Genomic DNA, 13594 nt, shown 5'->3' with positions numbered 1-13594 from the left:
AAAAGGATGTTCAAAAAAATGATGCCAATCCAAAGTAGACATATGGAGGATGTTAATTAGCAACAATTTTGTGTGGTATAACTGCCTGTCTTACAAGCAGATACATTCAAATTTATAAAAATGCTAATTGATGCAAATTTTCGCAAAATTTTGGTGTTTTTCACAATTAAATACTGAATGTTTCGAGCAAATTTTGCAAGTAACACAAAGTCCAATGTGTCACGAGAAAACAATCTCAGAATCGCTTGGATAGGTAAAAGCATTCCGGAGTTATTACCACATAAAGTGACACACGTCAGATTTGAAAAATGAGACTGTCAGGAAGGTCAAAAGTGGCCAAAGAGGGAAGGGGTTAATGAAGTGTACGTGATTATTGACATGTGTACGACAGAATTATTGTGAATGTACTACAGAAGTACGGTATTTACTCTTTTATGTATTAATGTTAATATTCCCCTTGTGCTGTCCTTACTGGTATATACTGGTAATTCATCTGTATATTAAGTTGCTGATTTGCTTTTTTTTTTATTTTGCTACATGTTTCTGAGTGTCTCCGAATTCCAATAGTCTGATACGGTTTTAACAAAACTAAATATACCATATAGTATTTATTATTATTATTATTATTATTATTATTGTGCCCCCTAATAACTGGAAACTATAAGACTATTAGGCTGGGTTCACACATTCCGTTTGGAATTTTGAGGCAGATTTTGCTCTGCCTGCCCGCCGATTTTCGCAGCATTTTTTGCCCGCGGCCATTGAGCGCCGTGGGCAAAAAACGCCGCCAGATACGCTTTCTTTGCCTCCCATTGATGTCAAGGGGAGGTCAGAGATGTAACGAAGATAGGGCATGTCGCTCCTTTTTCCCGCGAGACGGTTTTTCCGCTCGCGGGAAAAGCAACTCCTCCGCCTCCCATTGAAATCAATGGGAGGCATTTTCGGCCATGTTTTGGCACGTTTTCCAACGCGGTTTCCACGTCAAAAGTGTGAACTGACCTCTGTGACCCTATAAAAGCACAAGACTGCAGGTGACTTCTAATATTATATAGGAGGTATCCTCCTGCTCACCTTCTGCAGAATCACGCTGGCGCTGGATCCTTCCTTGTATTCCTGTTCGACTTCTAATATTCATAGTAATTTATAGTAGGGGTACAATATACATGATCTAACTCCTCAGCTGCTGCAGAACTTTTTTTTTTTTTTAAATGGAGAAAGGGGGATATTCCTGTCTAGGTTTCATTGTATATGAAACACCCTAATCCTTTTCATCAAGAAGGGCTATATTATGTTCTGCAGCAGTTGGGACACAGAACTCTATAATACACTGCAGCTGCTGAAGAACCTCTTCATAAAGAACAAGTGAGCACTTCATGTCAATCTCTGGTTCTAACAGACGGCTTTTGCAGAAAGAGATAACCAGTACCTATGTAGCGCTACTTATCTCTCTATAACCATCAGGTCCTGATTTCAGAATGTGATGTTTTATATCAATATTTTTTAGACATGTCAGTGCAAAATTTCCATTGACGTGTATTATTCTAGGATACACACTATTTAGGCTATGTTCCCATCTTTATCGCTATATGTTCCCATCTTTATGGCTATGCAGCACTACTCCTCCCGTCAAAGCGATGGACACCACGACGGGTGCCGGTGGTATCAGACGTACAGCTGATCGCACACTGCATCCTTTTTTCCAGTTCAAACTGAATCCAGGATGCAAATGTGAACAAAGCTTTTCTGTTGGGTTGCTTAGGGTCTTCTAGTATCTTTCCCTTTTAAAAATAATCTTTTAATTATCTCTCTCTATATGATTAAAAACAATGTTTCAAAATCCAGCAATTGAAGGAGTTTGGTTTTATTATATATATATATATATATATATATATATATATATAATTTATTTTTTTTATCTAGATTTGTAATTTTACTTTAAGATTGGTACTCTAAACTTCTATCACTTTCTAGGTCGATCTTCGCTTTTCCCGTTTGAAGATGGATTCCTGAGTGACAGTCACACTGACCAGTCCTTGTCATCGGGCTTGAGCTCTCCTACACACTGTCAGAACGGTGAACGGGTTGAGCGCTACTCTCGTAAGGTGTTTGTTGGCGGATTGCCTCCAGACATTGATGAAGGTACTTTATAGTATCATATAATGTGATCCAATTCGACCAAAATGAGTAAAAACAGATTTCCCATAATTCAACGTAATACTAAAGTAATGTAAATTAAATTCTTTTAATAGTTAACTATTTTAAATAACGAATAAATGGGTTCCATATTTTAAAGTGGTATTCCGATCTTAGAATTTATGCCATATCACTAGGATATGGCAAATGATCCATAGGGGCCCGACCACGAGCCGCGCTGTGTCTCGAGAACGAAGGGACCAAAGTTACTTCTTTCCCTGCACAGTGGCTTTTCATTCCGACCACTGAGCAGGGAAATAGAACACCACTCCATAGATGTGAATGGGGATGTGTTAGAGTATGTTCACACGTCTTAACAAAATACGTCTGAAATTACGGAGCTGTTTTCAGGCGCAAAAACGTCTGAAATTCAGAAGCGGTTTTCAAGTCAACGCGTTTTTCACGGCGTCAATTACGGATGTAATTGGAGCAGTTTTTCAATGAAGTCAATGAAAAATTGCTCCAATTACGTCCCAAGAAGTTACATGCACTTTTTTGAGGCGGGCGTCTATTTATGCGCCGTCTTTTGACAGCGACGCGTAAAAATACACCTTGTCTGAACAGAACATCGTAAAACCCATTGCAAGCAATGGGCAAATGTTTGCAGACGTAATGGAGCCGTCTTTTCAGGCGTAATTCGAGGCGTAAAACACCCGAATTACGTCTGAAAATAGGCCGTGTGAACATACCCTGACAGTTCTCTGTACAGCGGATAGCAGGTAGTGTCAATGTGCAGAGAAGCATTGTGAATGCGCCACATCGCTTAGCTGGCGACACAGCCCCTTCAATATGAGGATTGCAGGGATCCTGACAGTCAGACTCTCACCAATGACGAAATTAAGACGTATCCTAGCAATATCTAGTGCACTTTTTGTGGTGGGAAATTTTGGTTGCATAGACATCCATCTGTCTCCAACTTATTTCTAACCTACCAGATGTATGTATGAACAGGTAGAAGAGAATAGGACTGCAGGGTCAGACTACACAGTTTGTTTGTAGTCTGTTACTATAGAGACCTAGGTTTACATAAGAGCTGTGGCCACAAAACGATATATTTATTTGAGACTACATTTTCATCTGAGATGCATTAGAACAATAAAACAATTGGTTGCAATGGTTGGCCTTCCCTTTTAAACCTACCTTTCCAAGGTTTCTTTGAACTTACACTTCCATTTCTATATTTCCGTATTAACCTATAAACCCCCATTATAGAATATCAGAATCTATAAAACGCAGATAAGGAGACCTTTAAAGAAGATTTAGCGGTATGAGTTTCAGCACCCTGTAATAACACCCTGGCTTCCTGAACCTGTGCTCTGGCAGTTCTGTTAGGCTGAGTTCATACAGAGTTTTTTGCAGGCAGAAAATTCTGCCTCAAAATTCCGTTTGGAATTTTGAGGCAGATTTTGATCTGCCTGCACACAGTTTGCCGCGTTTTTCGCTCGCACCCATTGCGTGTCACGTGCAAAAACGCAGCGAAATATGCTTTCTCTTCCTTCCATTGATGTCAATGTGAGGTCAGAGGCGTAAACGCCCGAAGATAGGGCATGTCGCTTCTTTTTACCGCGAGCGTTTTTTACCGCTCACAGTAAAAAAAACGCATCCGCCTCCCATTGAAATCAATGGGAGGCATTTTCGGCCATTTAGTGGCGCGGTTTCAGACGCGGTTTCCGCATCAAAAAAACGTTTCAAACTCTGTGTGAACAGGGCCTTATTGGGTCACTTTTCCTCCTTGCAACTAATCAGATCACTTAAATGTATATTTTACTTGAAAGAATTTTCTCAGGATTATCGCCTATCCTCAGGGGTGTGGCACCCGAGTGCCCCATGTGAATGGAGCGGTACTACGCATGCCCGGCCACCACTCCGTTCACTTTCTACTGGGCTGCCGGAGTTAGCAAGTGAATAAAATGGTGGCCGAGCATGTGCATTTAGCAGTACCCATATAGCCAGCAAATATAAATCACATGTGGGGCCTCACTTTAAATTGCTGTATGGGTATTCCCATCTCAGACATTTATGGCATATGCCAAAAATGTCTGTCTGTGGGGGCCCACACCTATGTCGGGAATGGACACCCCCCCCCCCCCCCAACATCCATCCTGCCTCATGAGGTGTCTACTCCCATTTTGTTCCAAGCGTGCTCCGCTTTTTCCAGAACACTGTCTCCCATAGAAGTTAATCGAGTGAGCCGAGCACAGAGTGTCCACCTTTCCATTTGTTCTCTGCCCAGGTGCAGGGGCCGGTTGCCATCTGATCAGGCGGAATAGGGTCAGCGGTTCCCAACTACCTGTACCTTTTTAATAGATTTGTGGTAAATCCTGTAGATATGCCATAAATGTCTGCGATGGGATCACCTCTTTAACTCTGCATTAAGCAAATTGCATTAAAATATATACTTGCTTGTTATATTGTGTTATGTTTTTTCCAGATGAGATCACTGCAAGCTTTCGGAGGTTTGGTCCTTTGGTGGTAGATTGGCCTCATAAAGCAGAAAGTAAATCTTACTTTCCACCCAAAGGTAATAAAATGTATTACTTTTTCTTAGTTAACAGGCTTGTCAGAGACACTTCTAATATATAGAAACAATGACTTTTGCTCATGTTTTGAGCATCTTTATGATTTTGTTCAATATAGATTATATAGGGCGGATACTTTCCACAAAGCTTCATCTTTTGGTAGCTGCTTTGTTCATTCACTTGACACAGTGGTCCTGGGAGAACGGCTGCAACCATTGCCCTCTGTTTATAAGTCAAACTGGTGGAAAAGGTGATTCTGAACCCTAGAATTGGGGATGAGGATGAACTATAATACCAGACACAACAGCCCATGGACAAGAGTTGCGCTAGTGGAAAAAGAACAGACCCTTTTTTTTTTCTAATCCAGAGCCATTCCTTTAAATAGAGCCAGGTCCCTCCTGAATAAGCACCGCGGACTATGGTGAAGGGGCTGGAAACACTTGCTTCTAGCACTAGTTTTTATGAAGTTAATGACCATCACTTGTTGCTTGCCTCATCTGACCATGCTTGTTGGGTAGTTACCAGTAGTAACTGGCCTTCTCAGTCATTTCTGTTTGTACATGCAGAATTTTGTTTCCTACATACATGTATGTAATATTCAAACAGTCATAATGTGGACGTACGTTACGTCGTCTGTGTCATGGCTGTAATACCTGGACATCTTGCCACTCTGTTGAACCAAACTTAGGTAATTATAGAACCCTATAGTGATCTAAATTTGCTACAGTAGAACAATAGGAGATCTGGGTGTTACCGCCGTCTGAAATCGGCCTCATGTTCAAAATTAGTTTTTCTTTTTAGTTTTTTTGTATTTCCATCTTTGACAAGCTACATTCATGCTGATATATGGAAAAGAAAGATAATATATTTTGCTCACAGAATTCCACAAACGTTTCTGGTAGATATAGGAACGTTTTCCTGTTTATACACTGGCTTTGCTTTTTGCGATTTTTATAAAAATATTGTATAGTGAAGATTCTCCATTTAGGCTGCCAACTCTGCTCGGTCTTGTTTTCTAGGTAGGGTTAGACCACTATTGGATTGTAAATGCTTACTTCCTTGGTTGGATAAATAGGTATTTGCTGTGAGGGAATTATCTGCCCCCCACAGTGACCACTGATCTCCTAGACATGACGGTTTCCTGCCTGTTGCCATTTTTGCCTGTTCATAGGCCGTAGGGGGTTATAGAAGGATGTACTTCATTGAGGGGGTATTCCCATCTAAGGTGCTCTGTTTGCATCATGCTGCCCTAGTGTTTCTGGTAAGATGATGGACCCCGTTCATGCCAAGTCTGGCAGAGTTAGTGATCTGTCACCGCACCGAATTCTGTTTTTCTGCTCCTGTGACAGTACAGAAAAATGGAATGCCTAACGCAGATGTAAACACAGCCCAAGACTATTATAGCCGCAAGCGAGCATGGCTGTTTCCTTAACTCCGATAGGAATTAATGGTGAGAGCCATGGACCTCTCTATTTGATTCTCTGCTTGGAGGCAGCGGCCCCCTTACCGGTCAGGACGGGGGTCGGGTGATCCCTGTTCTGGTTATAGGGGAAAGTCCCGCATCTTTCAGACCTTTGGTTGATGTGTTATAAATATCTTAGAGGTGAGTTTACTTTGGCCAATTATTTTTCGTTTTGCTGCTGTCTGAGCAGTCCTATCAACCGTTAACTAGTGTAAATGAAGAAAAAGACCAGCGATAAATGCCAAAACTATTTGTCGTTGATATATCATTTACTCAAGACATTACTGCCTAATGCACGACTTTCTGGAACAGTCACTGGTCATTAATTGACGCTCCTCACCTGGTGGAGATATTTAATCACCGGTCGTTCGTCGCCGGTTTACAAAGTCGTTTAATTTGTAAAGGGCTTTTTAGTAAATTAAGTAGTAGTACCATCACTGATTTTCTTTTTTAGGGCTTGTCCACATGCTGCGGAATTGCTGTATTTTTTCCAGCCAGAAAAAACACCGCAGAATACAGTAGCAGCATAGTGGATGAAATGTAACAAATCTGATCCACACGCTGCGTAAAAATTCCCAGCAGAAATTTGACCTGCGGTGCGTATTTTTTTGGACCTCAGCATGTCAATTCCTGCTGCGGAAAGTGTCCAGAACTGCTGCATTTTTCAGAGATGTCTCCAACTCCTAACATTGTGGAAAACGCAGCAATTTACGCACCATTTTCTGCCGTAAAAACCGCAGGATATGGTGCGTTTTTGCCGCAGCAGAAAGTCTCTAACTTTGAACGGAATTGCTGCAGAAATTTTCTGCAACAATTCCGTTGTGTGTGGACAAGCCCTTAAGCATAAAGAAATCATGATGGCTCGGGGTGGACACCTGGGCCATGTGTTCGTATCTGGAATTAGATTGGGAATCTCATTGGGTACAGAAACTGATGTGATTGGTACAATCTCTGTAGAGCGCTGCAGAATATGTTGGTGCTTTATAAACGGCAATAAATAAATATTTTGTGAATGGCACGGACTGCCGTGTGAATACTTGTTCTATAAGTAACTGTTTGAAATTACCCTAGTTTTTTATTAAATTACAATCGGGTTTCTGGTTACTTTGCTCATTTCGTACACCTTCCTCCGGCTCCTCGTGAATACGTTACTCCTTGGCACACATCACTGTTATGGTTTTATAATCTAGTAAGGAAAATGCTTCACCAGAACACTCCTAGTAATGAAATACTGGAATTCTCTGCACATTCCTGCTCGATTACTGGACTGAATTATTGAACTCTCTCTTTAGACTTGGAAATAGTTTTCACTGGTCCAGAAAGACTGCAATACGTTAAAGCTAAGTGCTTTACCATGTACACTAAATACTTCATTATTTCTTAAAGAATATCTTGTTTTTTGTTTCTTTTTATTTTGTACAAAGACAAAAAAAGTAAAAATAATAATATTATTCACAGAAGCTTTCAAAGGGCTATGATGGCCTCAGTATGGCCCCCCCATCTAAATTGACACCACAACTTTACAAAATTCGACTAAAAATGTACTTTCTGGGTAAATGCAAAACTTTTTTTTATTTCTTGCTACGATCTAAACCATTTTCTATAGGTTTACTAGTCTCCTTCTAATTTTCTTTGCAGAATTTTTATTTTGCATGTATGTTGGGATCAGGTAATCGTTCTGAAATTGGCTAAAGATTGGGTATTTCATTTTACTGGCATCAAACCTATTTCTATACCTATCTTAAAGAGCCGTTTATTATCTTAAAGGGGTATTATGGTTTCTACAAATAATTGTTATACATTGTGTAAAGAAAGGCATACAATTTTCCAATCTACTTTCTATATCAAGTCTTCATGGCTTTCATGATCTCTGCTTGAAATAGAAGCTTTCATTGATTTCTTCCAAATCTGCCCTGGTTGTGTGATGGATACACCGGTACAGAGGTGATGAGTTGCAATACAGTCATTAGCTGTGTCTTGTAACTAGTCGTACACCTATATGTCCATCACCCGACCAGGACAGACTTTTATCAATAGGAGTAAACCATGAAAGTTCTAATTCAATGACTGCAAAGAAATCTTGAAAACCGTGAGGAATTTAAAGTATATAAAAAACTTTTCATAACTTTTCATTACCTAAAGAAAATCATTTATTCGCTGGAACCGGAATACCCCTTTTTTTTAATTCAGGAGCTCCACACCCGTCAACCCCAATATACTTTTAATGAGATCTCTGGGCTTTTGTTTCTCCATGGATGAACAGTATATGATGCTGTCCTTCAAGGAGTGGCATTGCTCAGCTGAGTTATAGAAAACATTTCTCTTGTTAATCAAAGTCGATTATACAGATAAAGACCGATCCACAACTCAATTTCTTGAAGGTGCTGACCGTGTCATGAACTGCCTGAAGCATGCTGGTTCATACGCCGCCTAAAACTGTAGTGCGCTGGAGTACAATGAGACATTTACTGCTTTATTTTTTTTTTATTTTTTTTTGTTTTGTAAATTTGGTGCATCTTTGTGCTCCGGAATTAAATTACGTGGATTTGTGCCCATTTTTGGCGTCCATGATGGTAAATCTGTCCGTTTATAGGAGACCCCACCACCTCTCCTTTTTAAAAAGTGGCAAAAGTTGTGGAAAGTCACAAATTATAGCGCAAAAATGGCATGCAGCATAAGCTGGAACTTTTCTACGCCATATAAATGCCTTTTGATAAATCCCCCCCCCCCTTCCCATGTTTTTGTTTTTTTTGCGTTTTGCTTGGATTGCATTCATTGATTCGAAAATGTAAACTTAAAGGGGTTGTCCACTACCGGACAACTGATAACCTATCGCACCGATCCGCTTCTCCAGCTGCCTTTGAGCATCGGACAACCGTGCAGGAAGCAGATGGCCACAGAATAGTGCAGCTTTTCTCCTATTCAAGTGAATATGAGCGGCAATGCTGCAGTTTGGCAGCACAGCCCCTATGCAATGTACGGAGCCAACTGCTTCCAGCTCCGTACATTTCATACTGTGCAATGACATCCGGTGCCCGCAGGCAGCCAGAGCAGCTGACCAGTGCGGGGTCCAGGTGTCTGATCCGCACCAATGATATACTGATGACCTATCCGGTGGGTAGGTCATCTGTTGTCCAGTAGTGGACAGCCCCCTTAATGCAGCTAGTGTTGTCCTACTACATATAGTAATCCATAAAGTCCTGGTCTGCCATTATGCATCCGTTCCATACTTGACTACTTTCATGAAATTACTTTGAGACCGCATAAGCCTCACCCTAATATACTTTGACCATACTTTCACAATTCCTGGTTGGTCTCTCTACAATGGAGCCAGCCACAGTACCCTCCATGAAATAGTACTAGGCTAGCCAAACAAATCACTTGTTTGCCTGCCACAGAGTACTGGCTTTCCCAGGAGTTTGAGAATGGGAGTCTCCTGGATATTCTGGGAGAGTAGGCAAGTCGGGTCTATCCATGTTGGCCTGTACTTGCGATTATTTCTCTAACTTGAAAATAGCGAATTGCTTCCATTGAACGCTGTGCTGGCTTCTAGCACATTACAATCCCATGTAATATAATACTTTCTCAGTTACAGCTTATATGTCTGTAGCGCTAACATGGGCAATTATCCCTTCATAAAGCCGTTTAGGTTCTGAATAGGAGCTTTGAGTGTGAAAGACCTTCTTCTAGGAGATCCGTTTGTGTTATTTACTGCTGTACCGCAGGCGTACAATCTGCGCTCGCAATAGATTGCTATCAGCGTGCGACTTCTTTTTTCACTTTCACTAACTTGTTGTTGGTTAAACAATGAGAATGGATTCAGCAGGCGGCAGTGCCATTACTGGAATTCATGCCGACAAGCTGCAGTGCTGCATGGTGAAAGGAGGGGAAAAAGCCAAACTGTTTTGCTGTATTATTAAAAAATTTGATTTCATTAGACTGCGGATCTTTCCCTGATGCTATGAAAGTATCCATTCATTTATTTATATATACGTGCGGGTTCCAAATTCTGTTTTGACAGCTGTACTTGGTAAAATAAAAGTAGCTGCCAGAGTTTTTGTTTTTCCCATCTGCAGCTCTGTTTCCTGTTTATAGTGCTGAAAGAGCAGAGCGATTATGGGTGATTTGACACTGAGGGTCCACATATTATTTTGACATATAGCTACCGGAGACCAGAAATTTGTCCCATTTTCTTTGGCCGATGAAGAAAAAAAGTTTAAGGAATTGCAGCGCCACGTTTTATATCTTAAAAGGGGTTCCCCACTTTGGACAATCCTTTTTGTTGGAAAGGTCTCTTGACCATAAAATGACCCCCTGCTGGGACCTCCAGTGATCAGCTGTAATCTGTGGGGAAACCCGGCAGTAAGTGTTTGGGTTCACTGCAGCGCCACCACAGGGAAATTACACAGTGCCCATTCAAATCAATGAGTGGCTTGTGTTTTACTGGACAGGACAGGTCAGGTCCTCCAGAGCAAGAGGCGCTTTTTGTAACTGCTCTGCACTCTGGCTAAGAAATCAGTCCTGAATAGGGGACCACCCACTATTAATCAGGACTCCGTAATGGGGTATATGACAAAAAAGCGCCTTTAATGAGGACCCATCAGTTCTCCCTACATGTCTGTTTTAGTACATACTTGCAATCCCCATGATGTAACAATTCCTCCGTATCATTTCTCAGAACTGTGTGGTGCCTTTTCTGTTACTGGAAATGTATGAATAAATGTAATAACTGGGCGTTCCCGTTCCATCTTGTCAGAGGTGTGTCCCTACACAGTCTGACACTACCCAATTAGTGCTGACCGTTTTAGACTGTGTAGGGACACACCCTATTGACAATGGAGATAGTGACGCCCAAAGTATTGCGGCATTCTCCAACGTGTGTCATGTTATGCAGGTATATTAATGATGTTCATCATATAGGCACCACATGGGTCTGTACAATATATGTGCACTGGTATGGAACAGGGTATCTAGGATATGGCCTGGCCAATGTCAGGGTGTTCAGTGAGCAATTGGACTAGAGCAGTCCATTATCTGCTGCAGGTAATAACTTGTCTCTTTACTTTATTAAAGTTTTATTGAAAATCTATTTTTACGCTTCATTTTATGGCCACATATGTTTAGTCTTTTTCAGCTTGTAACCAGACCAAATCCTTCTCTCATGCAGGATTTTTGTATATAAGCAGCTTGTAAGATGTGATAATATTTGATTTGCATATGAATTTGGCATGAAGGACAACAACATAAATGAGGCTGCACCACTGAGGTTGCCTCAGGCTGCGCCACTGTCCTGGAGACCTTGAGTTATATAACTCATTGGAGTATCTTAGAGATAGCGAATTAGGACTATTTGGGGTTCCCCCCTTTTTAAAATACACAATTTAGCAGTATACTCTATAAATTGACAGCGGATTAGCCAGGCGTGTGACTTGCCATTCACATCTGTGCAACAGTCAATGTTATTGGTCAAAACCTGGAGCTCTAGTCTTTGATACACACACTTCTTATATGTATTCGCTTCTAAAAACCTCACTAAAAATGTAAGACGCCTAATTTAACATCCATTGTTTACTTCCAGTGGATAAAATTCTGTCCATGGTCATGTGATGGTCACACAGCTTAGATACATAATACAGTAACAAGCTGGGCACCGGTGTCCATCACATGACCATGGACAGAATTGTATCCACTGGAAGTAAACAATGAATGTTTCTACTAAATATCAACAAGCCAAGAAATTGAAAACGGTCCGGAATTAATACACAAAATATATAGCAATATTGTTTAACTTTTCATTATACAAAAAATAACATTTAATTTGCGGAAAGTGGACAACCCCTTTAAATGTAACATTTCATGGTATTTGTCTCTTCTAGGAGTCTGACTAGTTTCTGTCTCTTGTCCTTTGTAAATTGAAATGCTTCCGTCTCGAAAAACTGCCAATTTACTATGTGGTTGTGACAATCCTTTTAGAGCACAAGGCTTGTAATTTTCTTCATTGAAGCGGCTTTCTATAAAATGTCAAGTTATGCTTCTCTGGTTTCAATAAAAGTATGAGGCGGCAGAAAGTACATCTTTCCAGTTGAGGTGCCGTTTTCTTTCTATGAGAACACTGTCTTTATCTCAAGATTTTGTAAGTCCCTGTGGTTAGTCATAGGACGTTTTTAGTTTTTTTTATTGTTTATGGCCCGGTATAAAATGCGTTCAATTGTGAGTGCATTTGCTCTACAATTTTCTGCATTTTTCTATTTCACTATTGGACAGAACATCCCTCTCTCTCTCTTTGTGTTATTGAGATGTTCTTGCCTTTTCCATGTTCTTTCTGTGCAATTCTTGCATGACGAGAACACTTTAATCCTAAATGAAGGACACCTGGCTGCCTGGATCCATAAATGGCATTTTAATATCAGTCATTTGACTTATTAAGCCTGCAAGGCTTTAGACGTTCAATACGAGAGCGCCTCCTCATCTGTGACGCTTGGCATTCTGAGATCATTGTACTCAAGGTGACTCTGGATAATGTCAACTCCTCTTGTTCTAAATTCTCCCGGTCTAGAGAAATGGTGCTGTCCCAAACCACCTATGAGACTTCAAATTCCTCAGTAGATAGATTTTTTTTATTTTATTTTAGATTTAATGTCATATATTTTTCTTAATATTTTTTTTTAGTTTTGTTATACTAAAAAAACTGTTGTGTAAGGGCTTGTTCACATCACCGTTGCCCTTCTGTTGAGGGGTTCCGTTGGTTTAACCCCTCAACGGAAAGGCAAAGGGAAGCCTCCGCTTCCCTCACCATTGAACTAAAAACAAAAAACACAAGTCCGCTATTGCATTTTAATGAACGAAGCATTTCCAGGACATTTTTTTTTAGAACTGCTTTTTTAAGAGCTCATTCAGACGAACAATTTTTACATCCGAGTGTAGAACTGACCACACCTGGACTGTACACTGACCCATTATAGTATAATGGGACAATTCAGATGATCCTGTTTTTTTATTTATTATTTGTTTTGTTTTTTGGCCATTCATTCGTGATGAAAAAAAAACAAAAAACGCAGCGTATCTTTGTCCGTTTTTCACCCAGGAATGGCCTATAGAAGTCAATGGGTCTGTGTGAAAACCATGCACCACACTGACGGTTTTCACGGATGGTTGCCTGGAGACATTTTGAAAAGTAGAGTCAGAGCAGTGTGGTCCTGAATGTAAGACATGGTCAGAAGCCAAAAATACTCACAAGAAAGATCTCACAATGGACAATTTTAGGAAAAAAAGATGTCAGACTGACAAACTGAAGACGGTCTCAGAAGTCGGGAAAACTGATGAAAAATGTTCCGTTTTTCATGGACTGGACTCGGAGGAGTTTTAACAATCCTCACCTGTATAATCCCTTTTGGAAAACTGCAATGGTAACTTAAGTGGT

The 13594-nt window shown here is 40.5% G+C and overlaps 1 protein-coding gene across 8 annotated transcripts in view; it reads left to right on the top strand.

The window, feature by feature from the left end:
• The window catches only part of CPEB3 (cytoplasmic polyadenylation element binding protein 3), a 94344-nt gene that overhangs the window by 64445 nt on the left and 16305 nt on the right, over positions 1-13594 (top strand). For 7 of the 8 annotated variants that reach the window (XM_075840997.1, XM_075840998.1, XM_075841001.1 and 4 more), the window contains 2 exons: positions 1972-2139; positions 4625-4714. In XM_075840997.1, coding sequence (XP_075697112.1) covers positions 1972-2139; positions 4625-4714 — 258 coding nt within the window. The remainder of the gene's footprint in view (positions 1-1971; positions 2140-4624; positions 4715-13594) is intronic. The other variant, XM_075841000.1, reaches the window with a different exon arrangement.

Source organism: Rhinoderma darwinii, chromosome 11, assembly GCF_050947455.1.
Source record: "Rhinoderma darwinii isolate aRhiDar2 chromosome 11, aRhiDar2.hap1, whole genome shotgun sequence".
In the NCBI taxonomy this organism is placed as follows: Eukaryota; Metazoa; Chordata; class Amphibia; order Anura; family Rhinodermatidae; genus Rhinoderma; species Rhinoderma darwinii.
This window is presented reverse-complemented; position numbering and strand designations above follow the sequence as displayed.